Here is a 25598-nt window from a genome sequence, read left to right as displayed (position 1 = left end):
AAGAGCCGAGGGTCCATTTCTGGGTTCTCTATTCTGTTCCATTGGTCTATGTGTCTGTTTTTGTGCCAGTACCATGCTGTCTTTGTGATCACAGCTTTGTAGTACAGCTTGAAATCCAGCAATGTGATGCCCCCAGCTTTGTTTTTCCTTTTCAACACTCTGGCAATTCGGTCCTTTTCTGGTTCCACACAAATTTAAGGGCTGTTTGTTCCAGTTCTTTGAAAAATGTCATTGGTATTTTGATCGGGATAGCATTGAAAGTGTAGATTGCTCTGGGTAGCATAGACATTTTAACTATGTTTATTCTTCCGATCCATGAGCATGGAATATTTTTCCATCTTTTTGTGTCTTCTTCAATGTCTTTCCAGAGTGATTTGTAGTTTCTAGAATATAGATCCTTTATGTCTCTGGTTCAGTTAATTCCGAGATAATGTATGATTTTTGGTGCTATTGTAAATGGGATGGATTCCCTAATTTCTCTTTCTTGAGTCTCATTGTTCGTGTATAGACATGCAACTGATTTCTGAGCATTGATTTTGTATCCCGCCACATTACTGAATTGATCTATAACTTCTAGTAGTTTGGGGGTGGATTCTTTTGGGTTTTCCATATAGAGTATCGTGTCATCTGCGAAGAGAGACAGTTTGACTTCTTCTTTGCCAATTTGGATACCTTTTGTCCCTTTTTGTTGTCTGATTGCTGTTGCAAGGACTTCTAGTACTACGTTGAAAAACACTCTTCTAAACAACTCTCAGATGAATTAAAGCATCAAAACTAACAAACTGAGATAGTATATTATTTACCTTACATTATGATTGAAAATTTAAAATACCAACAAAGCTTGGAAGGTCATTGAGTACCCCGGATGACCAGTTGGGATCCATTAAGATAATGTCAGGCTGGAAAGATGGACTAAATCTAACAATTACATCTGAGATCTTGCTCTGGTATCCAAAAAGCCAATGACAGAAGCACAAGGTAGAAGAGATATGATTCAGTAGCACCATCTTTAAAAGAAAAACAATCACACAGACAAAAGATTTAGAGGTTTTACTTGACAAATGGGTTTGGCATTCATCAACTGTGATATGGCTGCCGAGAAAAGTTAATGTGATTTTAGGCTGCGTGAATAGATATGTCGTGTCTAGAACAAGAGAGGCACAGTCCAGCTCTAAGCTGTGCTAATCAGACTTCACACACTGGGCATTCGGTCAGGGGCTCCATGGCTCAAGGAAGCTAAATCAGGGCACATTGAGAGAAAAGTAAAGAGAAAGGTGAAGGGACGTACCAAAAAAAAAAAAAAAAAAAGGAGGAAGTAGAGAGGCATGGCATTAAACCCAAGGCAACTCCTTTTTTTTTTTTTTAAGATTTTATTTATTTATGTGACAGAGAGACAGCCAGCGAGAGAGGGAACACAGCAGGGGAGTGGGAGAGGAAGAAGCAGGCTCCCAGCGGAGAAGCCCGATGTGGGACCTGATCCTGGAACGCCGGGATCACGCCCTGAGCCAAAGGCAGACACTTAACGACTGCGCCACCCAGGTGCCCCCAAGGCAACTCCTTGAAGTCTTAATGCTGTTTTCAAATATATAAAGGGTTTTTATGCAGAGGAGAGATAAGGTCATAGAAAGATATATTTCTGTGAGCCAGAATATTCCAAAGATGAAAGAGCTGTTTAGAGATCCAGCCAAGTTTCCTATCACTAGAGGTGTTCTAACCTAGTTTGGGTAAATACATGGCAGGGACACTGTGACAAGGGTTTTGGCCCTGGGAAAATAGGTGGTTGGATCAGACAGACTTCCCAACCCTGAAATTCTTCAATTCCTCTGGAATCTGGTGTTCCCCGAGTATGGTCCTCCCATGCGCTACTGAGTTAGGTACAAAATTGGTTTTGTGCAGATTTTCAGCATTCACATTTTGAGACTAGACCCTGTGGATGACAAACATGTCTGAGCACCTAACCTCGTTGAGATAGCATCAGCCCAGATAAGACAGGTTTTCAGGATTTTAAAAGGAAACGTTCGATGAAAGACATTTGATGTTCTGAGACTTCAGCAAAAGGGTCAGAGAGGGTTTGAGTAGGTGGGGAAATCCTCACGGGGAAGACGAAAAAGTACATGTGTACATCGGGCAATATGAGTGGTTTTAGAAATTGTGGTAACAGAGATGTATGTACAAAGCAAACATAATTGCTTGCTTCTCTCCTTTGATGGAGGACTATGGTGCGCCCGCTGACACGCCACATGCCACACGTGCAGAGCTTTTTAGAGTGTCTCTCACCATTAGCCTTCTCGTGGCCGCTGCAGAGCTCCCCGCAGACACAGGCTTTGGGCTCTGCGGCTCCCGCTCACACACAGCCTGCGTCTCTAACAGATGCATCTGACAGGAGCTTTTATTGACGAAGCTTTCCGTTCTTCATCTTGCTGATTGCCTCTCACCTTTTCCCAACCCAGCAGCACTTTTATCCTTGAAACGAAGACCTTCCTCCCCTTGGGGAACAATGGCTCTTGCCCTCCATAGCCCATGACAATAATTACGATAATAAATAATCCCTTACATTTATTTAGGGCTTTATAGTTCCAAATGCTTTTCATGCCTGCTCTCTTGTTTGTTCTTCATGCCAGTGCCGGGGGGGAGGGGCTTGGGGGTGGGGAGACTCGGGGCAGGTGCTACCCTGGGATGTAAGGAGGTCAGAGTGCTCAAGGTCACACTGAGGATATGAGCTGAATCTGAGTTCAGAACCCAGGTCTTTAGAGCCCCGATCTGGTTTAGTGGCGTGAATGGTGTGAACAGCACCGTGATGCCTCCCATTCCTGGGGCTCATGTGTCTGACTCGGGCTGGTCATGAGTCCTGTAGGACTCATGCTCTGAAGACCTTCAGGCCTGGCCCAGTCCCCTAGGACACCAGCTTTATTCAAAAGCATTTCCAGAGGTTCGGTTCTATGGATAAGTCTGGTTGGTCTGGCCCCAGGCTCATTGATGCCCACCTGGAACCCCAGGGCTTCCTTGCAATGGACCCAGCCTTTGTTAATGAGGTCAGGAAGGAGGCACCTTTCAGAGGCTACGTCTGCCTTCCCCCGTTTGTTTTTTTTAGCAGTCTGCAAAATTACTTACTTTATGACAAGCAAACAGACATGCGAGCATGAAAAACAGAGTTTATTAATTTAATCAAGTGAAACTTAGAGCAAAGTTAATATCACGCATTTAATGATGATATAGAATTGATGCTCTGCATGGTTATTAAGCATAAATGGTAAACAGCTTATATGGATGACTGTAATTAGTATTGCTTTATCAGAGAAAATCAATTTTTAAGTTTCTCTCATCTCACTTTATTAGTTCTTCAGTATTTATATAGTTGGAATCACTGTCTAAAGTTGTCCTTGACACCATTTGCCATCTAGCACCTGAATTTCTTTGAGCATAGGAAGGTGGTTCCAGCGACCAAGAGAAGACTTTCTTTCTGAAAGTCCCTTCAGACAGTGCTCATTTCTGCCCTTGAGGTGTCCCTATTCAACAGCAGGTACATTGGCTCCTTATTTCTCTCCAAGATTTTTTTATTCTTATTATGGGCTGGCTAATAACAAAAGTAACAATCCAAAACATCTGTCGTTTAGCAAGAAGAGATTTCTTACTCTTAGCCAACCAGACATCTCCTATGCCCCGGATGGCGGTAAACACAGGGCTCTAGCTTGCCGAAGTCACCTTTTGCTGAGCGCATCCTGAGGCCATTGCCGTACTCACTCAAAGGGTTTCTGGCTTTGAGGGTACAGCCAAGAGAGGGAACTTAGAGGCTTCTGCTTCAATGTGAGTGATCTTGGCCATGAAGACTCGCACCAGTTCAGTTTTGTGGTTCCTACAGAATTGGAAGGATGCCAGTCAAAATGGCTCCTTAGTCATGCGCCGTCTGTGCATGTGGCGCAGGTAGCAAGTGAGGAAGGGACATTCTTGGGCAACAGGGAAGGCCCGGCACTGGATTGGAGTCCCGAGTGGACATTAGGGAGGTGGGGGTTAAAACGATGAAGGGCTCAGAGGAAAAAACACGTTGCCATCCTTGATGTTTTGTTCAGAAATCTCCCCAGTACCTCTTAGAACTGAAAACCAGAGCCCTTTCCTTCATCATTAAAGTGTCCTTCCTTGAATAAAGGGCAGAGAGGGCTTGCCAACATTTGAGTCTAATGGCAAGTGCCAAATTTTATAGTATGTGTATGTTCAAAATAGACCTTGAGAGCCAAGACATCATCCTGCTCCTGAGCCTGGATTCCCCTTAACAGGTGAGAAAGAGGACCAGGGGCGCTGAGCCAGAGAGAACCTTTCACTGCAGGTCAGAAAAGAGTGGTAACAGTGCAGTCCCCTGAGGATGGGGATGCTTTGGCCAGATAACTTCCATCTCCGTTCAAATGCTCGGACTTCCTGTTTGAATTTGGACGTGGGTGGAGGGGGTCATTGAAAGGAGGACCTATTTGGGGAGAGAAGGAGGAACAATGCCAGAGATGACCTATAAATTTTGTTCCCATAGCCATATTTGTCTTGGTCTCTATATAGGAGCAGAGGACCCAGGTACTTAGTTCCCATCCTGTGGCACTCTTCAGTGTAGGGAGAAGATGCTGGCAGGGGGGATAACATCTCATTATCACCGCCTGCCTTGGACCAGCCTGCCTCTTGTCATGCTGTCTGCCTGGGGCCCTGTGCCTGAGATGGCATGAGCACTGGACAGGTGTGGCCCCTCCCTTCCTTTGTAGGGGGCGTGGTGTCACTGGTTGTCATTATCATGGAATCTTTTGACATCTTCTGAGAAATATGGATCACACAAGCACACAATTTTGGGACAGCCCTCTGACAGTGCTGTTCAGACAGTGCTGTTGGAGCCAGGTAGAAAGAAAGCATCCAAAGTGGGAAGGAGATCAACCAAGAACCCAACCAGGAAAGAAGCCCACACAACACAACTTTATGCTGACTACAGGTGTAGGGGCCAGGGGACAATAGGGAGGTCTGTCTAGCGGAGGCCAGGGGGCTCGTTGCTGAAATAAAGCAAGGTTGAAGAGGATGGAGCCAGGGAAGCCTCACTGAGGGGGTGGGGAGTCATCTAGAAATGATGGCCTCCTCATCTAGGAGGAGGAGGAGGTCTCGTTAGGCCTGCGTGGTCCGCTAATCCTGATCCCGCAGCTTCAGCGGAGAGGACCTATGCAGTCACCGCCACCACTCCAAGCTCCTGACGGGGTCCCAGTGCCCGAGCTCCAGGACTTGTGCTGTGGGATAACGGAACTTGGGTGTAGACCTCATCAGACTCTCCTTCTGCCACCTCTGCAGGAAAATTGTGGCTTATGATGAAGAAATCCAGCATCTCTACGAGGAGATGGAACAGCAAATCAAGCATGAGAAGGAGCAGTTTCTCCTGAAAGTAAGAGGCCACCCCAGGGCTCACTCTGAGGGCCCGGTGGCAAGATGGTCTGCTCTGACCCCCCACCCCCAGCTCAAGATCGCAGTGCCCCCACCCATGGCAACGTGGGGTCCCTGTTTCTCTGCTTTATTTAGATTTTTCAAGGCATCTGTCACCCTCAAATGTGGCATTTAATTTCCTTCTTTATTTTTGTTGATTGGGGTTTGTCTCCTCCTACTAACATGAAAGCACCATGAGAGTGGGAATCTTTATTTCGCTTGCTAATGTGTCCTCAGCACCTCAACCATGCTTGGAGCATAGGAGGTCCTCAACAAACATGTGTTGAATCACTGAATGAATGAGCAAGGGACAAAGGAATGAGCGAATAAAAGAACAAAAGGATGAAAGTACATGCATTGCCCATTATAGCAGCTTGAAGACAGGGTCTGACACTGGCTGGTCCCCAGAGCTATGTGGCAGGCCCACCCAGATGCAGTCCATTCCACTCCGTGCCCCACAACTCCCCTTAGGGGGCTATCGTTAGAGTCTATGCTTCCCGTCCTTTCCCTCAGACACCTAGAAAATTGAATACCCAAGACAAGTCCAATCCCACCCTTCTCGGACACCGTGGGAGAACATTTAAAACATACATCCCCTGTTCCTAGTCTGGCACTTAGCTTCCTACCAAGTCCTGCTGTTTGTCTTGGGAGGCCAGAATTGGCGAAATCCTCCCCTTTTCCAAGCTAAGCAGGGGCCTTTTAAAACAAAGCTACAGGAAACTCTCTCTTATCCATTTTTGGATCATGCACTCGGTGGGTTCTCAGCAGATCTCGAACAGTAGCCTCCTGCCTTCGTTCAGGCTGGTATCACAACAATACCATAAACGGGTGGCTTATAAACAACAAACATTTATTTCTCATAGTTCTGGAGGCCGGAGTCCACACTCGGGGCCAGCCTGGTGGTCAGGTTCTGGTGAGAGCCCACTTCCTGGGTTTGGCTGTGACCTTCTTGCTGTTTCCTCACATGGCAGAGGGGGCAGGCAAGTGCCTGGGGTCACTTTAATAAGGGCTCTAATCCCACTCATGTGGGCTCTGCCCTCATGACCCACTCACCTCCCACGCACCTCCTTGGGGCCATTCCCTTGGGGGTTTGGTTTCAATATGTGACTTCCGGGGATAGAGCATAGAGACCATATCATCCCCTGCCTCTCAGAACCGAACCTGGGCTATTTGCCAACCCCATCTCTCCTTAATGTACGTTGGTTTGAACCAATTTTTAATCTTATGCTGGTTGGATTACCCACACCAAGGCTCTGTTTATTATCATAGATGCCATTCAAACTGAGGTGGGGTTGGAATGCTTTCCAGAAAAAGCCAGTCATATTCTCCAACTAGATCCCTCTGAAGGCTTGTCAGTATTTCCAGCCCCCCCCTTTCTTTTTTGGAGCTTTAAAACATTCGGCCTGTCCCCTGACCTTCAGCATAGTTGGGTGAGGTAAGGCAGACAGAATTCAAACACTTGTCATCCAGTGGACCCTCAGATAGTTTTCTGAGAACAGCAGCCTTTTTCCTCCCTACAGTGGGAAAGCCACTCCCTTGACCCCAGATGATCTACTGCTGGGCCATGACTACAGGTGAAAGACCTAGCTAAAGCAAGAAGCAAAAGGTGGGCATGGGAACTGGGAATGGGAGGAGGTCGGAGGAAAAACTTCAAGGACACATTCGTATCATGTAAGGTGATGTGACGACGCTGCTGTACCCCTTCGCCCACCCTCTGCTCCCTCCTTCCCCTGCTTCGTACCGCATGCCTTTCAGGCCCAGTGCTTAGATGTATGCTTCTTGCGGAAACATGGAAACTATTCAGATGTGTTTGGCTTTACAGTCCCAGGCTTTTGCCTGGTCCCAGCGTGAGGACAGTGGTGTTACAGTTTAAGACAGCATGGGAAGGGCTGGCCCTTCTGGCCAGGGCTTGGATCCTGCCGCTACACAGAGCAGTTTGGCCGTGAGGGAAAGAATCGCTTGCATGCTCCGGCTCCCGGATAAGAGACTCCCTCAAGGCTCTGCGCCGGCAGGGGCAGTAAGACACGCTGCAGGCCCACTGTGGGGATGGCAGCATCCGCGCTGGAATTCTGGAGCCGTCCCCTCTCCCCCGGCACTGTTCATGGGGCGCCCACTCTGTGAGCGATGCCCCAAGCTGAGTGAGCGGGATCCCTGGTAAAAGTTTGAGAGCAGGCGCTGCCTGGTCCAACCTGCCTCTGCCATTGCATGCGGGGGATGGACAGGAGGACCATCACAGGCCCTCCCTGAGCTCCAATTTACCTGCCTGAGAAGGGGCTGAGGAGCCGTCTAGCGTCTACAGATGAGGAGACCAGGAGCTAATCCTGAGCCTTTGAACGCAGGTGTCTGAAGGCCTGTACCTGGGAGTGGTTGCGTGTCCCCGCTCCCCTGGGGGCCGTCATGCCCAACCTCGTAGTCCTGGTAGCGTGCAGCATCCCGCGCCGTCCTCCTGGGCCGGCGGCACCCCAGGGCTCCAGTAGTGAGTTACATGCCCGTGATAACGGTTTCCTCTCTTCCTGCATGCTCTGCACCTCCTTTCTGCCTTCAGGAGAGCAGAGAGCTGCAGGTGGCCTGCATATTTTTGTTTTTATCCCGTGAACAAAGAAATAATGATAGACGAATGAAGTCAGTCAGCTAGGTAAGGCCAGGCTGGAACCCCAGTCACCTGACGCCCAGCTGAGGGCCTTTACAGCAGACCAGGCTCCATGAGTGTCAGACCCGACAACCCACACGGTTCTCTCTTTACTCCACCCCCAAGCCCCTACACACTGCGTCGCCAGCTTCCTGAGCAGGGAAGCCCAGTTGTAGGGCAGGAGGGGAGGGGATGTTGAGCACAGGGGCAGAGACTTCGCGAAGAGCAGAACTGGGACACCTCAATCATGGTGGGAAAAGGCAAGGACCGAGACCCTCAAGGGAAGGAAGCAGATGCCCTGTGTTTCCTGAGCAAGGGCAGTTTAAGGGATCAATGATAGTACCCAACGTGGAACAGAATATCCGCATTAGAAGGGTATTCCACCCCGCCCCCATTTACAGATGGGGAGATGGGGGCCTAGGATTCAAACGCAGGTCCCTGTTCTGTCTCTTTGTCAGGAATCTACCACTGACTGTTGCTGCATCTTTCTGGGGCAGGGGAGGGTGGGGGCGGTGCACAGTCATCGGTCGTGGTCAACTTGGTGGGAGTTGGTGTCATGCCGTACGGAGCACTTGCCGTCCTTCCGTCTTGCTGGGCCTCACTGCCCGGCCAGGCAAGGGCACCGCAGCCCTGAAATGTTGTGGGAAGGGCCCCGAAGTCCAAATGGATGGGTGGGCCCTGCTGTTGAGCGGGTACAAGGTAGGGAAAAAAATCCCCATCCCAGGTGCATTTGAGCTCACGTGTCCTTCTTTCCCACCTGGCAGGACACGGAGAGGTTTCAGGCCCACAGTCAGGAGCTGGAGCAGAAACTGTTGTCAAAGGAGCAGGAGCTGGAGCAGCTCATTCAGAAGCAGAAGCGGGTACGTCTTTGTCACGGCCTCGGAGCCCCTGGCCCTTCACTCCATCTTCTGCTGACTCTTGCCCACTTTCCCCGCTGTTCACTGGAGGATTTGGGTTTGTCTGTTTTTAATCCGAGAAGAACCGTTGAGCTGTACAAAAGATAGCATTTGAAATCACAGGTGATCCCAGGATAAAGCCTTCGCCTCCCCAGTGCCAGGTGTTAAATTTGGGAAAGTTGCCAAGAATTCTCCCTCGAGGCATCTGAAGATATTGTCCTATAATTATGCCCAGGAGTCCATAGTCTCTCACGGACTCTGGGAAACAAACTGAGGGCTTCAGAGGGGAGGGGGTCAGGGATTGGGATAGGCTGGTGATGGGTAGTAAGGAGGGCACGTATTGCATGGTGCACTGGGTGTTATATGCAACTAATGAATCATGGAACACTACATCAAAAACTAAAAAAAAAAAAAAAAAATGCCCAGGAGCCACCAGAATGCCAAAATATTCACTCGTTCCCTGCATCTTGTGTCAGAAAAGGGGGATGCTGAGGCACAAAGGACATAGTCGCTGATGCTTTGGGGGAGGCTGCAGACAGTGACGTCTTCCTGCCAGGATGGCCACGGACACCTCCAGTAGGAAGAGGTTCTTCAGAGATCAGTTTGTCCATCCCTTGTCGTCCTATGTGCCCAGAAAAGGTCCATCAGGCTTTTTTGTGGCTGTTTCCATCACCCCCCAGGAGGGATGCAGACGCCAGATGTGCCTCCAATGCGCCTGAGCCCCAGGAGGCAGTCTGGGTGGTTCACGGCATAGCGCTGGTAATGACCCCGGGAAGACTGATTACCTGGGCAAACTTCACGCTCGCAGCCTCCTTGCCAAAGCAAGGGCTTATGGGGGAAAGAGGCCAGGGTGCTACTTGGCCTCCCATTTTGTTTTGTCTGGCGTTGGAAGGAATCCAGCCCTGGACAGACCCAGACACATTGCTTCCATTTGAATAGAGAGGGCTATTTTTAGCAAGACATTAAAATATGCTTGAAGCTGCCCCATGCTGAAGCTAGAGACTGTCCCACTCCTGCTGCTATCCGACCTATGGATTTTGATTTCTTTCTACTGCAAGCAAGATCATTTCAACTCCGGGAACTGCCAGCTGCTTTCCCCTTCCCCTGCCGCAGCCCTAGCTTCTCCTGCTTTCTCCTCGCCACTATTATGCATTAAGTTCTTACCAATTAGACTTATCCCTCACATGAATGATTGCCACTCGATTTAATTACTGCATGCTTGCCTGATTACACAGGAACCTCTTGAGAATCACACAAAATTCCTTGTTGCTGCTTCCTCCTCCCCTTACTGGCCACAATCATTAAACTAAATTTATTATGATATATTTGCCTTGGTTTGATTCCTCCTCTGCAAAGCAGAATCACCAGCCAAGAAAAGCTGCACTTACACAAATGCAGGGTTTTGTTAGTTGCTTTAGGGACATGAAACAAGGTATGTGTTTGGTTTGACCTGTTTTATCTGTTTCCTAAGAATTTCCAGGGGTTTTGGCCACCATGCAAAGTTTTTCTACATTAAAGGAATTGGCCTTATTTAGCTGAGAGAAGAAAAGGGGATAAATAGACTTACTGTCAGCATTCAGACCTGGGAAGGATGGCTTTATGGGGAACACCACTTAGCTGCTTTCCATGTCCATCAGGGCTGAGGGAGACAATTGGCTGAAAGTACAAGAGGGATTGAGGTTGGCTCTAGAGACCACGGATGGAATGGTAATGACCAGCATTATCGTCACTGGGTTGGAGGACACAGATGCATTGTTGACCTTCCTTTCCTAGCGGTCTTTTTGGATGGCGCCGCTCTCTCTGGACAGTTCGGGAGCCCTATGGAGACAGGGGAGAGATGAGATGTGCTCTGAAAATTCCCCCTTGCCTCCAAAAGTGCATCCATGTAAATTAAGGAGCAGGACAAAGCCTGTCGAGGCTCCGGGGCAGCGAGGGCTGGCACAGGTGGAGAAAATGAGGGGAGGCGGCAGGCAGGCCAGACCAGAGAGCGGCTGCTTATCGTTCCCTTCTGTTCCCCCACTTTCCTTTCCAGCTGGAAGGCCAGTGCGCCATGCTACAAAACGATGAGCATGAAACCAAGGCCGAGAATACCAAGCTGAAAGTCACAAACCAGGAGCTGGCCCAGGAGCTAGAGCGGACATCCCGGGAGCTCCACGATGCCCAGCAGCAGCTGGAAAGCCTCCAGCAGGAGGCCCGCCAACTCCACCAGGAGAAGGAGATGTGAGTGTGGCCTTCACGGGCTCCTGCCACTGGCGTCCAGCTCCACCCTCTGCTGTGAGCGTGCCGTCTCCTCTCTTGGAGACCCTGTCGCCTTGTCATGGGGCTCAGGGGCTCCTTGCTCCCTGAAAATCTCTTCTGGGATCCTGAGTCCATTAAGCAAGTGTGGCAAGCATAATCTAGGATTCATAGGCCATCTACAACCCTGTTCTTGGAAAATTTATTATGTGATGAGATAGACCTGTTATCCAACCAGCAAGTATAAGGCAATCATTGAAAAAGGCCGAGTGAGCAGACAGGCCACATGTGACTGTCATAGTTTATTTTATTTTTTAAGATATTTATTTATTTAGTTGAGAGAGAGAGCATGTGCATGAGAGCGGGGAGAAGGGCAGAGAGAGAGGGAGGGGGAGAAGCAGACTCCCTGCCCAGCCCGGAGCCTGATGCAGGGCTCCATCTCAGGACCCTGAAAGCACGACCTGAGCCGAAACCAGGAGTTGGTCGCTTAACTCACTGAGCCACCAAGGCGCCCCTTTTATTTTATTAAAAAAAAAATTGTTTTTAAAGATTTATTTGAGAGAAAGGGAGAGAGAGAGGTGACTGTCATAGTTGAGAGACTGGGAAGACCCAGGACAAGAGTGAAGCAGGTAAGGCTTCTGAGGTCAACATAGAATGTGATTGGAATGTGTGACAGTGCCCTGGAATCTTCGCTGCAGTCTGCCCGCTCTCTCCTCCGTGTGGGCCCAGTGAGGGGAGCCACGCGTCTCTCAGGGCCCGGTTCTCCACTAAGCTGCTTTGGGCGTGCAGCCAGCGGGCTCGGCCTGCCAGGCAGAGGCACGTGCGAGGAAGGACCGAGGGCTGGGTCTGCGTGCTGAGCCTGAGGAGTTGCTGGGGGACCAGCCATTTATCTCATCTGGGGAGCATGAGCTTCTGAGAACAAACGCCCTCCTTGGCGTGCCCAGGGACGGGGATCTCCCTTGTCTGTTTGTTCACGCGCTTACCGTACGTCCCTTCACTTAGTCACTTGTCGAACATGACTTGAAAACTACTCTGCCCTGGTTACTGGGTCCTGCATTCCGTGTATCGCCCCAATGTCAGTAATTTCACGTTATTCCCTATGAACTTGATAGTGCCCTTCTGCGGCAGGTTCTGTGAGATCCACTCTATGGATGAGGAAGCCGAGGGTCAGGGGTCTTCAGTAACCGTCACACGATGGCCAGTGCTAGAAGCTTCTGGCTGACTCCCCCACAGCGCATAATGAGCCTACCAGAAAGTACTCAGGAGTAGGACTGGCCATCGCTCACTCATTATTCACTCGTTCCCCTCATTCATTCTGCAGAAGGTCCCGTGTGCCTGGCCCTGCGCCAGGTAGTACAGAGAGTCTGGTTTCAGGGGGCAGTAGGGCTTAGTAGGGCTGAGTTTTACATATGTTCACCTTTCCTTGTTCGAAAGTGAGAGCCCTCCCTCTGTCTGATGCTGGCGACATTTGGGTCCATCGGCCCAAATCCCATTGTTCTGCCTGCGTCCTGTGTGTGCTGTGCTGCTTGGGACTGATTGCCTGGGGTGAGAGGGAGCCAGTGTGTTTGCATGTGGAGTTTTGTCCTAGGAAGATTTCTCTAGTTTAAAAAAAAAATGTATTCCCGAGTAACTGACTTAAAACAAAACCCTTCACTCCGATTCTTGGATGACCAGTGGCAGGCCAGTGTATTTCATTGTAAACGAGCAAAATCAGTTCCTCCTCATTGAGAGCAGGCCAACATGGCACAGGCATTTAACTTTACAAACAGAATTAAGGATTCAGCCTCTTACAATTCAATCAAGTTCTAAAACAACAAACATCTGAAGGCACAAGCATTAGAACAGCAAATGGAAATAAGCACCCAGTGCTGGGGTATCAAATCACAGCATGAGGATTAAAATCTTTCTGAAGTCTTATCTTAATTAACCAAGCCAGAGACACAATCTCTGGAGGCTGGGAATTGAAACAGAGGGTTAGGAGGGAGAGATAAATGATTTCAGAACCTTCGAGACTTGGTTTCAAAAAGCCCACGACGTCTTCTACAGTCGGAGAGAGCGCTGGAGCCCGGGAGGGCGTGTCCTGCTAGGGGGGTCAGGAGACAAGGGCAGCGAGAAGCCTTAGCTTGTTCCCTGCAGAGCAGAATCCACACTGACCGTACTGACAGAACCCGAGGGCTCTAATCCACCTCTTCATTTTATGAACGAAGACACTGAGGCTCAGTGAGGGGCAGTGACCCCCCCAATGCTACACAGCCAGTTCGTGCCAGGAAACAGCCTAATTGTCCCGAGTGCATGCGCTTTCCCCCCAACAACGTCTTGCTGCCTGATGTTGTGCCAGAATAGCTGGGAAGGGAGAGGATGGAATTGGGAGATAAAAAGACTTAGTCATTTATCAGCTAGAATTCTGAATGGGCAAAATTAATTTTTCTCTTCTCTGAAGATGCTCAAGGAAGGAGAACTTGATTTTAAAATAAGATAAACAAGGAACAATCAAGCAGGAGAGATAATATGAAGATGAAGTTCAGCTGAAAAGCGGTTCCTCTCTGTTTATTTTGTTAATGAGGTTTTGGTTGGGGTAGGTAGTTTATGACAGGGCACAGAATTCCAAAGGCACAAAAGGATACACACTCGAAAAGAGGCCCGCGTGCCCCCCACCCCACCCATGACTCCGGGCCTGCGATCGCCCAGAGACCACCAGTCTGTGGTTTCTTGTGGATCCTTCCAGAGTGTTCCATGCATATACAAGCACACACACACACACACACACACACACACACAATTTTCATTTACATAGTGTAGCACCCTGTTCTGCATTAGCCTGCATTTTCACTTGACAGTTTATTTTGGAGATGCTCCCTGTCTCATCCCTCTCCAGAAAACAAAGACAACCAGAAACCTCTCACCAGTCACTCCTATGAAAAATGCCAAGTTCTTTCCCTCTCAGTCCACATATTACCCAGTATTAACCTTTATGATGTCTAGTTAGAAGGACTTTGAAGGGCATTTGGTCAAATATCCGCGTATCATTTGGTTTTTCAGGCTGCCTTTCTTTTTGTTAACACACAAAAAGCCTGAATATGTGTGTGTATCTAAATAGATGTATGTTTCCTGGACGAACAGGTAGACATATATTTGCATCCGTATGTAACATATGTGTGTACGTGCGGGTGTGTTTGTGTGGCTTACAGGGCAAAGGCCCGGACTGCCTTGCTTTTTAAGGAAATGGCTCCTGAGTCAAGCACTCAGTGAGAACACAGACCTCAGATTTCCAAGGAGTGATTGTCCTTAGCTGGGGCAAAGCCGTCTGCTCCTGGCTGAGAATCAGAACCCAGGGCTGGGACGGAGGAACCACAACGCCGTCTCCGCTGCTGGGGCTGGGCAGCGGCAGACAGACAGCTGCGCTCACGTTCTGCTCATCACAGCAGAATCCTAGACAGGGACTTGGGGACCCTGTTTGAGCAATGGAAAATACATTGTTTTCCCTCAAGTTGAAATTAAATATAATTGGTAATAAAATGTTAGGAATTTGCAGCACCGCAGGAGCTAGAGAAGTTTTGTTGCTTAATTAGGATTGTCTGAGGTGAGCTTAGAAGTTGATTCAGTCTGTTATTGTTGTAAATTGACTTTATAATTATTCTATAAGGGGGAAAAAACCACACCGATACCTTTTAAAGAATCTGATTATGGTGAGTTTGGCCCAGGTCTGGATGGATCGAGCAAGCGGGTGCTGTTTTCTCCAGCTCAGCGATGACATTGAAGGGGCGGTGGTGCGTGTGTGTGTGTGTGTGTGTGTGTGTGTGTGTAAACCTGTCCTTGCCCAGCCGGGTGTGGGCACAATCCGGGGAGTCCAGACAGCCTGTGGAAATGCATGCATTTGTGAGGCTGGAAGATGCTCCCTACACTAGAAGCTTTGCTGTGGTTTGGAAATCTGGAACTACAGACCTTTTGCAGTAAGCTTAGGGGTGATTTAAACATTTCTAAACCATGGTGCAGAGGACAGAGGGAAGGATGGAGGCAGAGTTATGAAGTTCAACAAGGCTTATTTTTCAATGTCACCCAGTTCCGTTTTCCCTTTTTCCTTTCTTTCCTGGGGGGTGTTGAATACCTCCTTCCGACTCACCCCTTCCTTCCTCTCTTCCTTGCTCCACCCCTGCCTTCCTTCTTCCCTACCCCTCCCTCTCTTTTGTTTCTTACTGCTATTTGTTGACTATGCCTTCATGCTGGGCCCTGGGTTACCTAGAGAGATGCAAACAAACCTGACCAAACCAGACGCAGCTCCCCCCTCACCATCTGAGTTGCTCTCCAGACACCCCAGCTACCTCTCAGCTTCTCCCTCCCCTTCCTCAAAACCCCTGACGTGATTGACAGGTTCACACTAGGATATAAGCATCTGATTGTGGTCAGTACATTTAATCGCTGCTTGATGGCCAGAGAGAAGAAATCCTAAGTTAAAGAAATGAATGGCCAACAGTGGAAATTCCAGAGATCTAGGAACCAATTGGAGACTTTTAGGGGAAGATGGGGAAGGAAGAATGATTTTTCTGGAGCTCCTGGAAACAAACACAACCTGCGTCAGGGGAAAAAATACAAGTCCTGCTCTGACCCTCCAGGGTGGGGCTAGAGAAGAATATTGGCTCTAATTCCCTGAATTCTGGGCAGAGCAGGACCACCTGGAGCCTGGGCAGGCAGTACAGTTATTGCAGAGCGCTGTTCTTGGGTTTGGGAGTAGGAGGTCCTAGTCTAGGTTAGAACCCTGGCTCAGGCATGGCTTGTCTGTGTGACATGGGGAGAGTTACTGACGCTTTGACTGTCTGTGTCTATGAAATGGGGATCCAAAGAGGGCATCTGTACTGATTAAGTGAGATCATGGCTGAAACCCCCTGCATACAACAAGTGCTCTCCAGGGGAGGGATGGTCCTCTAAACCTCCCTGTCCCCAGTGTGGGGTACTGCGTGCTGGGTTCCAGTGGGAAGGTCCCGGACATCCAATGTCAGCACAGCCCCTCACACCGTGGTAGTTTACATCCCCAGAATGGAAGCTCAGAAGTGCCGTGTTTGCCTCTTCCTCAGGGAAGTGTACCGCGTGACGGAGAGTCTGCAGCGCGAGAAGTCGGGGCTCCTGAAGCAGCTGGATTTCCTGAGGTGCGTGAGTACCACTGTGTTCTGAGAGCACATCCCAGGTGCCTTGGGTTGGAAGGGCCAATCTGAGAGTGCTCCCTGCCTCCATGGTGCACGGTCAGAGCCGCTGAGAGAATGCCCTCATTCCTCTGATCCCCAGCATGTCACGTTTGGTCCATTCACACAACATGCTCACATCTCGCTCCAGTCTGTACCTCTTCAGGTAGGCTCTGCCTCGTTCTTTGTGGTGTCTCTCACAGCACCCTGTCTGGTACTTGCTGCGGTAGGAGGGGAACTGAATTTCTTGAGCTTCTCCCCTATGGCAGATTTGGTACCCTTTGGTACTCTTTCACCTTCAACAAAACTAAAGAAAGGAGGGCAGTGGCTGATACAGAAATTAACGGAGGAGGAAATTGAGAGCAGAGAAATGAAGCAATTTACCAAAAGAGACACAGCTATTCACTGCGGGAGCCAGAATTGAGATCCGTATCTGGCTGATTCTCTCGATTCTGCCATATTCTCTTAATGTCTGTTGAATGAGCAAATAAATCACGAATAGAGCACAAACAGAGCAAAGGAGTTTAGAGTTTCCTCAGCTTGCTAAAACTCACTGTAAATTCAAAGCTCATTGGTCTGGGATGTGCCAAAACCAAACCCAAAACAAAACCTGTGAGTGGAAAGATGGGATTTTCACTTTTGCCGGTGAGGTTTCCAAGTTGCTGTACCTTCTGTCTGCCCAGCACCTCTCGGGAATGGTGATGAGGCACGAGGTGATTTTTCAAGTGCAGCGAGTGTCTTGAATCAGGGACACTATGACTTGTTTTGTTTGTTTGTTTGTTTAGAGAGCGAGTGGGGGGGGGCAGAGGAAGAGAGAGTGGATCTCAGGCAGACTCCGAGCTGAGCCGAAATCAAGAGTCAGATGCTTAACCGACTGAGCCACCCAGGTGCCCCAGTTTTTATTTTGTTTTATTTGAGAGAAGGTGAGGTTACCGTGTCTGGCATCTGTGATGCTAGCAAATGGAAAGTGCTCCGAACTGAATGGGACGTGGCCAAGTTCTAGTCTGTTCGAGAGCAGGTCTTGATTCTTAGGAAGGCTTTCATGGAAGGAAGAGAACAAGATGTGCGAGGACAAGTTTTTGAGGCTTTTTTCCCCTTTTTTCTGTTGTACTTAGAAGAAAAGGACAGATTCAAGCGACTGAGCAGAGCAGAATAACAAGGCCCCTCTCTACGTATGGGTCTTCTTGATGGAGACCAGCATTTGTGCAGAATCACATTCCTGACGCCTTTCCGTGCCATCACATGCTTTACAAGCCTAGATTCTGCAACAGGTGACAGCCCAGATGCGGCAGATTTTTCCCCCACAGCGAAATCACCAGATAGTGACAGAGAGCAGTAGGGAAACGGAGTCAGGTAGAGAGATAATGCCAGGGCGAGGGATAGTGGGAATGTGGAGTTGGAGACTGGGGGGAGGAAGGGGGTGGAATCGGGATGATGGCTGGGATGTGACAGTGTGAGGAAGGGATGGATGGAAACAATTTCAGGACACTCAGGAACATGTGCTTGGGAGCCCAGCATCTATACTCTAGGGCTCTTTATAAAACTTGAGTCAGATCACGACGCTAGGCTGCCCCTCCCCCCCACCCCCCCATGGCCTTATATCTCTTTTGGAGTAAAATCCCAAGTTCCTGCAATGGCCCACAAGACCGCAAATGGTCAGGTCTCTCCTTGTCCCCCCCACCTTTCTCTGACCTCATGTCCCAGTTGCTCTCCTCTGAACACTCTGATGCCCTCCCTTCTGTTCCTCACACACATCCAGTAGAGCCTGACCCCAGTCTTTGCCCTCGCCGTCTCCTCTGCCTGTGACGCTCTTCCCTCAAATATCAGCATAGCTCCCCTCTCCTCCTGCAAGTCTCCACTCAGATGCCGCCTCCTTGACCACCCTTGAGATACCACTGCACTGTCTGGCATTCTTTTTTCCACATCTCTGCTTTATCTTTCTCAATAGCAATGACCCCTGTACTGAAATAAAATTCCCTGGGGACAGCAACTCTGTTTTATTCATTGGTTGTAACCTTGATAGTTAGAACTGTGCTTAGCATGGAGTGGGTGCTCAGGAGACGTTTGTTGAATGACTGCATGCATGCCGGAAACGAATGGTTCGGAGAGAGAGCAGGCATGTGCACCCAACAGCCAGCTCACAGGTGCAGCTGGAACTCCCGGTCACCCCCTGGGGAGGCTCCCCCGAGTGGTAGGATCCTGAAGGGCCATGGGTATCACAAGGCCATTCTGTCTGTCCCCCGGCCTCCAGCTGACTTGCACACAAACTACCCTCTGTCACCGTCCCTAAGGAAAGAGATCCCACACACTCCCTGGGCCTCCCACGTCAAGCATTTCTCAGCACCCATCTCACTGGCAAACTGGCTGCTCTTGGATCTGTCCACCGCACACGCCATGTCTGAATCAATTCCCCTTTTCCATTTGCAGGGAAAGGAACAAGCATCTTCGAGATGAACAGGACATACGTTTTCAGGTAATTGCCCTCTGCTCCTTTTCCCAACAGGATCTGGCCCACTGGCAGCCAGAGCCTGTGCTGGGACAGGTCCAAGAATGTCCTTGACGTCTGGCTCATCCTTTCTGTGTGAGCAGACAATGGCATGGATTTTTTTTTTTTTGGTGGAAAAATGCAGGGTGGCCTTCCGAGGAGCATTGTGTCAATTTTCCACGAAGTACGCACTTTCCCCTTGGCATAAAGAGACTAAATTATTTGGGAGGGTCTCGGATCGCTTGGACATGGCCATGGCAGATCTACCCAGGAGATGGCACAATTGAAATGTCATGATCATTGAACCAAAATGCTCACAGGTTTTTTTTTCTTCATGAACATTTTTAATCTCTTGATGAACAATTTGCATTTTTTTATACCATCATAGAACAAATTAAAAATGTATATTTCACTCTTAACATAGGTGATTTTAAGTACACGTTTTTTACCCCGTGGGGGACCCCTGCTCCTCCGTACCTGAACACCACACTTACTCTCCCAAATAGCACAGAATCCTATATGGATTTACAGGTCTTCACTTGGAGGCACGTTAAACAAAATCCAGGATGCCATGTTCTCCTACTCATCTTCCCCTTTAGATAGGAGCCACTGGATGCTCTGAAGGGACAGAAAAGGAGGATAGGATTCACTGATGCGAACTTCGTAGTCAGCAGAATCTAGCACATTGTGAATTTCTCATGTGTCCCTGGGCACGTCATTAGCCTGCCTGACCATGACCCCAGCTCTCACATGAGGAAAGGGAATTCCTATCCTTTTTTCCATAATATAGGGATTTTTAAGAAAAACTCTTAGATAGTGGAGGGTCATAGGCTCTGGGCCCTGAGCTGGACAGTGGCCTGAATGTGGTCAGCATGAAACAGCTGGTTTACAACTGCAAATCCTGGGGGGACCTTGTTATTACCCCCATTTCTTTCCTGTCACTGACTGGCAGCAAACTTCTGTACCGCCCACCTCTTTGTATGTCAGAGCGAGGCTTCAGCCTACACATGTTTGTTTGATGATGATAATGGTTATAATTATTTTAGAAGTAACACTGAATTTATTTTAAAACTTCCAACCAAATGTCACCCTAATCCCTTGACCTCACCTCCCTTCACCTGCCAAACTCATTTTGCTTTGAAAAGGAAATGGAATTAAGAACCATAGTGGGGAATAGAAGAAAGAGGGATAAAATCATATTCATGCTGAATAATAATTAAAGATTAATTTGGAACCATTATAGCCATACCTTCAGGGGCCCTGGGAGCAGTGCAGCCCCTCCTTCTCTCATTAAGAATCACTGGCGATCGTGGGGTGGCTGGTTAATGAGAGATTCTTCCTATGATCTAACTACCCCTCGCGTCCTGGAAGACATCTGCTGGGGAGCTCTGTGAGCAGGGTTGTAAGCCCCCACTTGCCACGGGGCACTGGGCTGATTGGTCCTCCGGGCCAGTACCTTTCTCATTTCTGGGGCTTTGGAAATAACAAGGAGCTGGAGGCACACAGATGAGTGTGATTTAAAGATGCGCAGTCGTTTCTGTCCATAAATACTTCCCTATGCATTCCACATAACCTCTTCTGCTTGTCATCTTGCTGTGAAGGGCAACAGGGCGGACCCCGGGCTCTAAACTGTGTATTGATTCATTCTGTTAGATTATGGGGTGGGAGATGGAGGGATCCTGATGAGAAATAATAGCTAAAGAAAGAGTAAGAGAATGCTAACAGGGAGACTAGAACATTGCTTCTTACTTCAGAATTTGGTTTAGAGCCTGACCTTTGAGGTGGGAAAGTGGAGCCCTTTCTGCTCAAACATTGGGACAAATCAGCAGGCGTGGATCTGAGGGCATTTTGTGTTTCTACAGAAAGATAAGGCAGCCAAGGCAAACACAGCTGCTTCCAAGGCGAACTGGAAACAGAGATCTGGCTCGGTGATCGGCAAATATATGGATGGCAGAGGGATTCTTAGGAGGTAAGTCATCCCCAATTTCTTCATTCATTCTGTGTTCCTTTGTCTTGCACTCATTGGGAGCCGGCTCTGAGCCCATCAGCCCTCAAGAAGTGGCCCGGGGAATGCCTGGGTGGCTCAGTTGGTTGACTGTCTGCCTTCAGCTCAGGTCATGATCTCAGGGTCCTGGGACTGAATCCTGCATCAGGCTCCTTGCTCAGCAGGGAGCCTGCTTCTCCCTGTGCCTGCAGCTCCCTCTGCTTGTGCTCTGTCTCTCTCTCAAACAAACAAATAAAATCTTTAAAAAAATAAATAAAAAAAAAAAAGAAGTGGCCCAAGCTGGGGAAGCCTGGAGTCAGTTGCACTCAGTCCCCTTAAATCTTGGAGGACACGTTCCTTCCTATTCTGACATTCACATGGGAGGAGGACTGGGCAGGGCTGGTCCCTGGGACAGGACATCATCTTCTGTATGTCTGCAGATAGGAACCAAAGAGGTGCTGTAGATCAGCAGAGGAGAGACAGACAGGAGGAAAGGGGTCAAGGGAGAGAGGTAGAGCATGGCTGGAAGATACTCTGCTCTCTGTTGGGCAGAATGGATGTGCCTGGTTTTCCAGGGACATGACTGTTTTGGCTCTGAAGGGTAATTGACATGTGGGATGGCGTCTCCAATAGTTGAGCTCCTTTACAAACAGGAATGGGACCTGTGCTTGACAGATTCCTCTCAATGCTTCGCATTTAATTACTTCAAAGATAACATTTTTTTTTGTTGCTGTTAGCACAGTAATCGAGTTTGAGTCCCTAGAGGAGTGGCTCACCGCCCATTGAAAAAGACAAGCCAATCCTCCGCCTTCTCTTCTTTTTTGGCGTGTGTTCCATCCACATAGATGGCCACAGACAGGTAAAGGCAACCAGACCCCTAAGAATCAAAGGCAGGGAGAAAGTGCATGAATTTGCTCATCCAGGAGACCCTGAGGACAGCAAGCATGAAATACACAATAGGAAAAAGGGAAGTGACTCTGGAGATGTTGATGAGCTCAATGGTCAAGTCTTTGGACCCAGTCATCCTGAACTCTTTTTCTAAATAGCTCGACAGAGGGGCACCGTGGTGGCTTATTGTTTGAGTATCCGACTCTTGATTTCAGTTTAGGTCATGATCTTGGGGTCCTGAGATTGAGCCCCGTGTCAGGCTCCACACTCAGCACAGAGTCTGCTTGTCCCTCTCACTCTGCTCTTTCCTCTACTTTCTCTCTCTCTCTCTCAAATAAATAAATAAAATCTTTAAAAAACTAGCTCAACGGAGGTATACAATTTGGGATCCAAGTTTCTGCAATAATAGTTGGCCTTTTGGTTGCTCAGCACTGAATATATTCATTCAACAAACATTCACTGTTTGCTTAATCTATACCAGACATTCTTTTGAGTTCTATGAAGTCTCCGAAAATAAGTTAAACATGAGGCCTGCCCTTAATATCCATTATTGAGTGCCTACTATGTGCAAGATATTATGCTATGTTCTAGGTATAGAGTGGTGAGCAAAATAGGCGCTAGCTTTCCTAGAGCTTAGGGCGGAGGAAAGGAAACAGACAATAAGCAGGCAGGTTACAAATCATGTGCCCTGAGTTCCAGGACAGACTTTGGCAGAGGCCCTGGTCTCTGCTGCTCGTACGTAGCCTTTGGTGGCAAAACCAAAAATAAATTTAGTCATGCTAAGCTGAGGATATTGGAGGATGTCAATAGTGCTTGAGAATTTCCTGCATCAAAAGCTTTTTCCAAGAAATGCTTCATTTTAAGACTCTTCCAGTGGCCACTTCTTTTTTTCCGGTTGCAAGGCCTTTCAAGAAACAAGCTGTGTCTGTATGTGCACACTTGTTTGCATGGGCACGCACGCGTGCACTCGTGTGTGTAAGCAGAGTGAAAGTGGATGGAATACTAATTGTGTTCCAAAGTGGATAAGCAGTCTGTAGGCTTGTTAGACTGTAGAAAAAAATTGTTGGAAAGAAGACAGTCAGCTTCTATTAAAAACTATGATTTTATAAAAAAGTGGGAAGGTCCCTGGATTGCTCCAGAATTCTTTATTTTGTATCAAGGGACCCAAATTAAGTCATCATTTTTGGGAGCACTCTATCTTAATTTATCTTTTAGAGCTGCACTTAACTTCAGAGCAATGATACATGCAGTTTTTTCCCCTTTCCCTTCCTATTATGGGTCCTTAGGAAGAATAAATACTATAAGCCAGGGGGCAAAATGAAGGGAGCCTCCCTGTTGTGCATATTCTGTGACCTTCGTCTGCCTTATTTTTGCTTTGGCCCTGTCACCTCCTCACCTAATTTGCATTCCATTCTCCTTTCTAATCCTTGCATGTGTGTGTGCGTGTGTGTTTCAGTTTGGGACTCAAGGTTCTCCCTGTCAGACTTCCATTTAAACCCTTCTCAGCTGTTATTGTTTCCAGAGACCTGAACTCCTGTGCCAAGAAGGGTCTGTGAGGCCTTTGCACTGAAAAGCCCAGTTCCCTCCACCTCCTCCTGCTTTTCCTTGTTCTTGATGCTCAGATGCTTCTGGAAGCTTCTGGAAACAAACATGCACATGGGCCACTGAGGCCACGTACTCCTGACACTGACTGGCAGGGACATTGAAAGAGAAAGAGAAAGGTAGGAAAGGCAGCTAGAGGTGCCCTGCCTGGCTTCCTTGCAACCCCAAGCCCAACCACAAATGGGCAGCTGCTTCTGAGCCCGTGGCGGGAGCTCCTCCCAGAGCAGCAGGATCCCCTCACTCACTTTGAGTGGGCTGCTTTGCAAACACACCTGTTTTTATGCGTTGTCTTATTAATGAGGTAGGCAGGACACGTGAGCCACATTTTATGGTGAGGAAATTGAAGCTCAGGAGAGTTGAAGTGTTTTCCCTAGTGGCACAGTCAGTAAGGGCTGCTTTTGGGACCACAGCCAAGGCCACCTGATTGTTAATTGAAGATGTTTTATTTCCAGATCTTTTATGCTCATTTCTTCACATCCTTTACTCCTTCTTTTTGGCACTTCTCACAGCTTGATGAAGTATATTTAGTTGTACCATTACTGCTTCAGCCCCCCACTAAGCTGCGCATTCCATGAGGATGTTTGTGTCATCTGTGCATGGCTGTGTCATTATCTAATTACCTGGTGGTAATCATCACCACCGCCTTCATCGTCTTCATCTTCACCATCACACCGCCTTCGTCATCATCACACCACCTCCATCATCATCATGATACCACCTCCATCATTATCGCCACCATCATCATCACACTACCTCCATCATCTTCATCACACCACCTTCATCATCATCACATCACCTCCATCAGCATCATCACCACCTCCATCAGCATCATCACCACCTCCATCATCACCACCACCTCTATCGTCACCACCTCCATCTTCATCAGCATCATCACCACCTCCATCAGCATCATCACCACCTCCATCAGCATCATCACCACCTCCATCAGCATCATCACCACCACCTCCATCATCACCACCACCTCCATCATCACCACCACCTCTATCGTCACCACCTCCATCTTCATCATCATCATCACCACTACCTTCATCATCATCACATCACCTCTATCAGCATCATCACCACCTCCATCAGCATCACCACCACCTCCATCATCACCACCACCTCCATCATCACCACCACCTCCATCATCATCACACCACCTCCATCATCACCACCACCTCCATCATCACCACCACCTTCATCATCACACTACCTCTGTCATCTTCATCACACCACCTTCAGCAGTATCATCACCACCTCCATCATCACCACCTCCATCTTCATCATCATCATCAACACCACCTTATCTCCTTCATATTCATTAAGCACTTACAGAGTGTGTTGGGTGAATGAGCTGCAGAATGCAGGGTCTGTTTTTCTTTCCTTTCCTAGAGCTCTCCACCCCCAAGGTGTGATGCTCTTCAGTTAGTTGTTGTCACAGAGCTGTCAGGCATCTCTCCAGGTTCCATATTGATATATTGTATGATATTCTCCCATCTTTCTTTCTTCCCTACCCCAAAATAGCCAGTCAGAGGAGGAAGAAGATGTGTTTGGCCTCCCGAGGAGGAGAAGCTCCATAGGCCTGAGTGGATATCCCCTTCCAGAAGAGGAGCCAGGGGCTGGGGGTCCGCTCCCCCGGGCACTCCGCAGAATCATCTCCATTGAAGAAGACCCCCTGCCCCAGCTCCTGGATAGTGGCTTTGAGCAGCCATTGAGCAAATGCCCAGAAGTGGAGGAGGTCTCCCAGCAGACCAGACAAAGCCAGCAAGCCAGACCTTTAGAACCCATGCCTACATCTCCCCGAGGGCAGCCTGTTGGAAAAGAAGCCTTCTTTAAGGTAAGGACACATCCTGTGTTGGTTTGTAGATGTCACTCTTGTGCCTGTCCCTAGCATTTGAACCCAAGAGCCCCAAAGGCAGTGCAGGAAGTCAGACGTGGCTGGTCTTATGAATCACCCTATTTATGTCCTTCAGATACCAGCTTGCCCTGTTGAACTGAGCGTCACTGGGGAGACTCAGGGGTCCTGGTAAATTCTCTTTATGACTTCGGTTGTTTGCCCCTATGTTCTCTTTTCTGTTTCAGATTCAAAAGCATGTATTGAGTGGCTACTTTAGACAGACACTTTGCTTGGCTCTTAGCATAAAATATCACATGTTTTTAAAATTGTACATTTTCTCTTACATTTTGTAACTGTTCTCAGCAAGGCCAGTTATGGCCTTTGTAAAGTTTATGTCATCATTTTTGTCTAGGTTCCTAATCAGCTAAT

The 25598-nt window shown here is 48.5% G+C and overlaps 1 protein-coding gene across 4 annotated transcripts in view; it reads left to right on the top strand.

Moving 5' to 3' along the window:
• The window catches only part of CRACR2A (calcium release activated channel regulator 2A), a 130975-nt gene that overhangs the window by 84593 nt on the left and 20784 nt on the right, over positions 1–25598 (top strand). For all 4 annotated transcript variants that reach the window (XM_040642053.1, XM_040642051.1, XM_040642052.1 and 1 more), the window contains exons 8-14: positions 5308–5398; positions 8830–8925; positions 10994–11181; positions 16266–16337; positions 18798–18843; positions 20718–20824; positions 24857–25169. In XM_040642053.1, coding sequence (XP_040497987.1) covers positions 5308–5398; positions 8830–8925; positions 10994–11181; positions 16266–16337; positions 18798–18843; positions 20718–20824; positions 24857–25169 — 913 coding nt within the window. The remainder of the gene's footprint in view (positions 1–5307; positions 5399–8829; positions 8926–10993; positions 11182–16265; positions 16338–18797; positions 18844–20717; positions 20825–24856; positions 25170–25598) is intronic.

The sequence above is a fragment of the Ursus maritimus genome, unplaced genomic scaffold (genome assembly GCF_017311325.1).
Source record: "Ursus maritimus isolate PB19 unplaced genomic scaffold, ASM1731132v1 scaffold_26, whole genome shotgun sequence".
NCBI lineage: Eukaryota > Metazoa > Chordata > Mammalia > Carnivora > Ursidae > Ursus > Ursus maritimus.
Note: the sequence above shows the minus strand (reverse complement) of the source record. Positions and strands in the feature narration are given on the sequence as shown.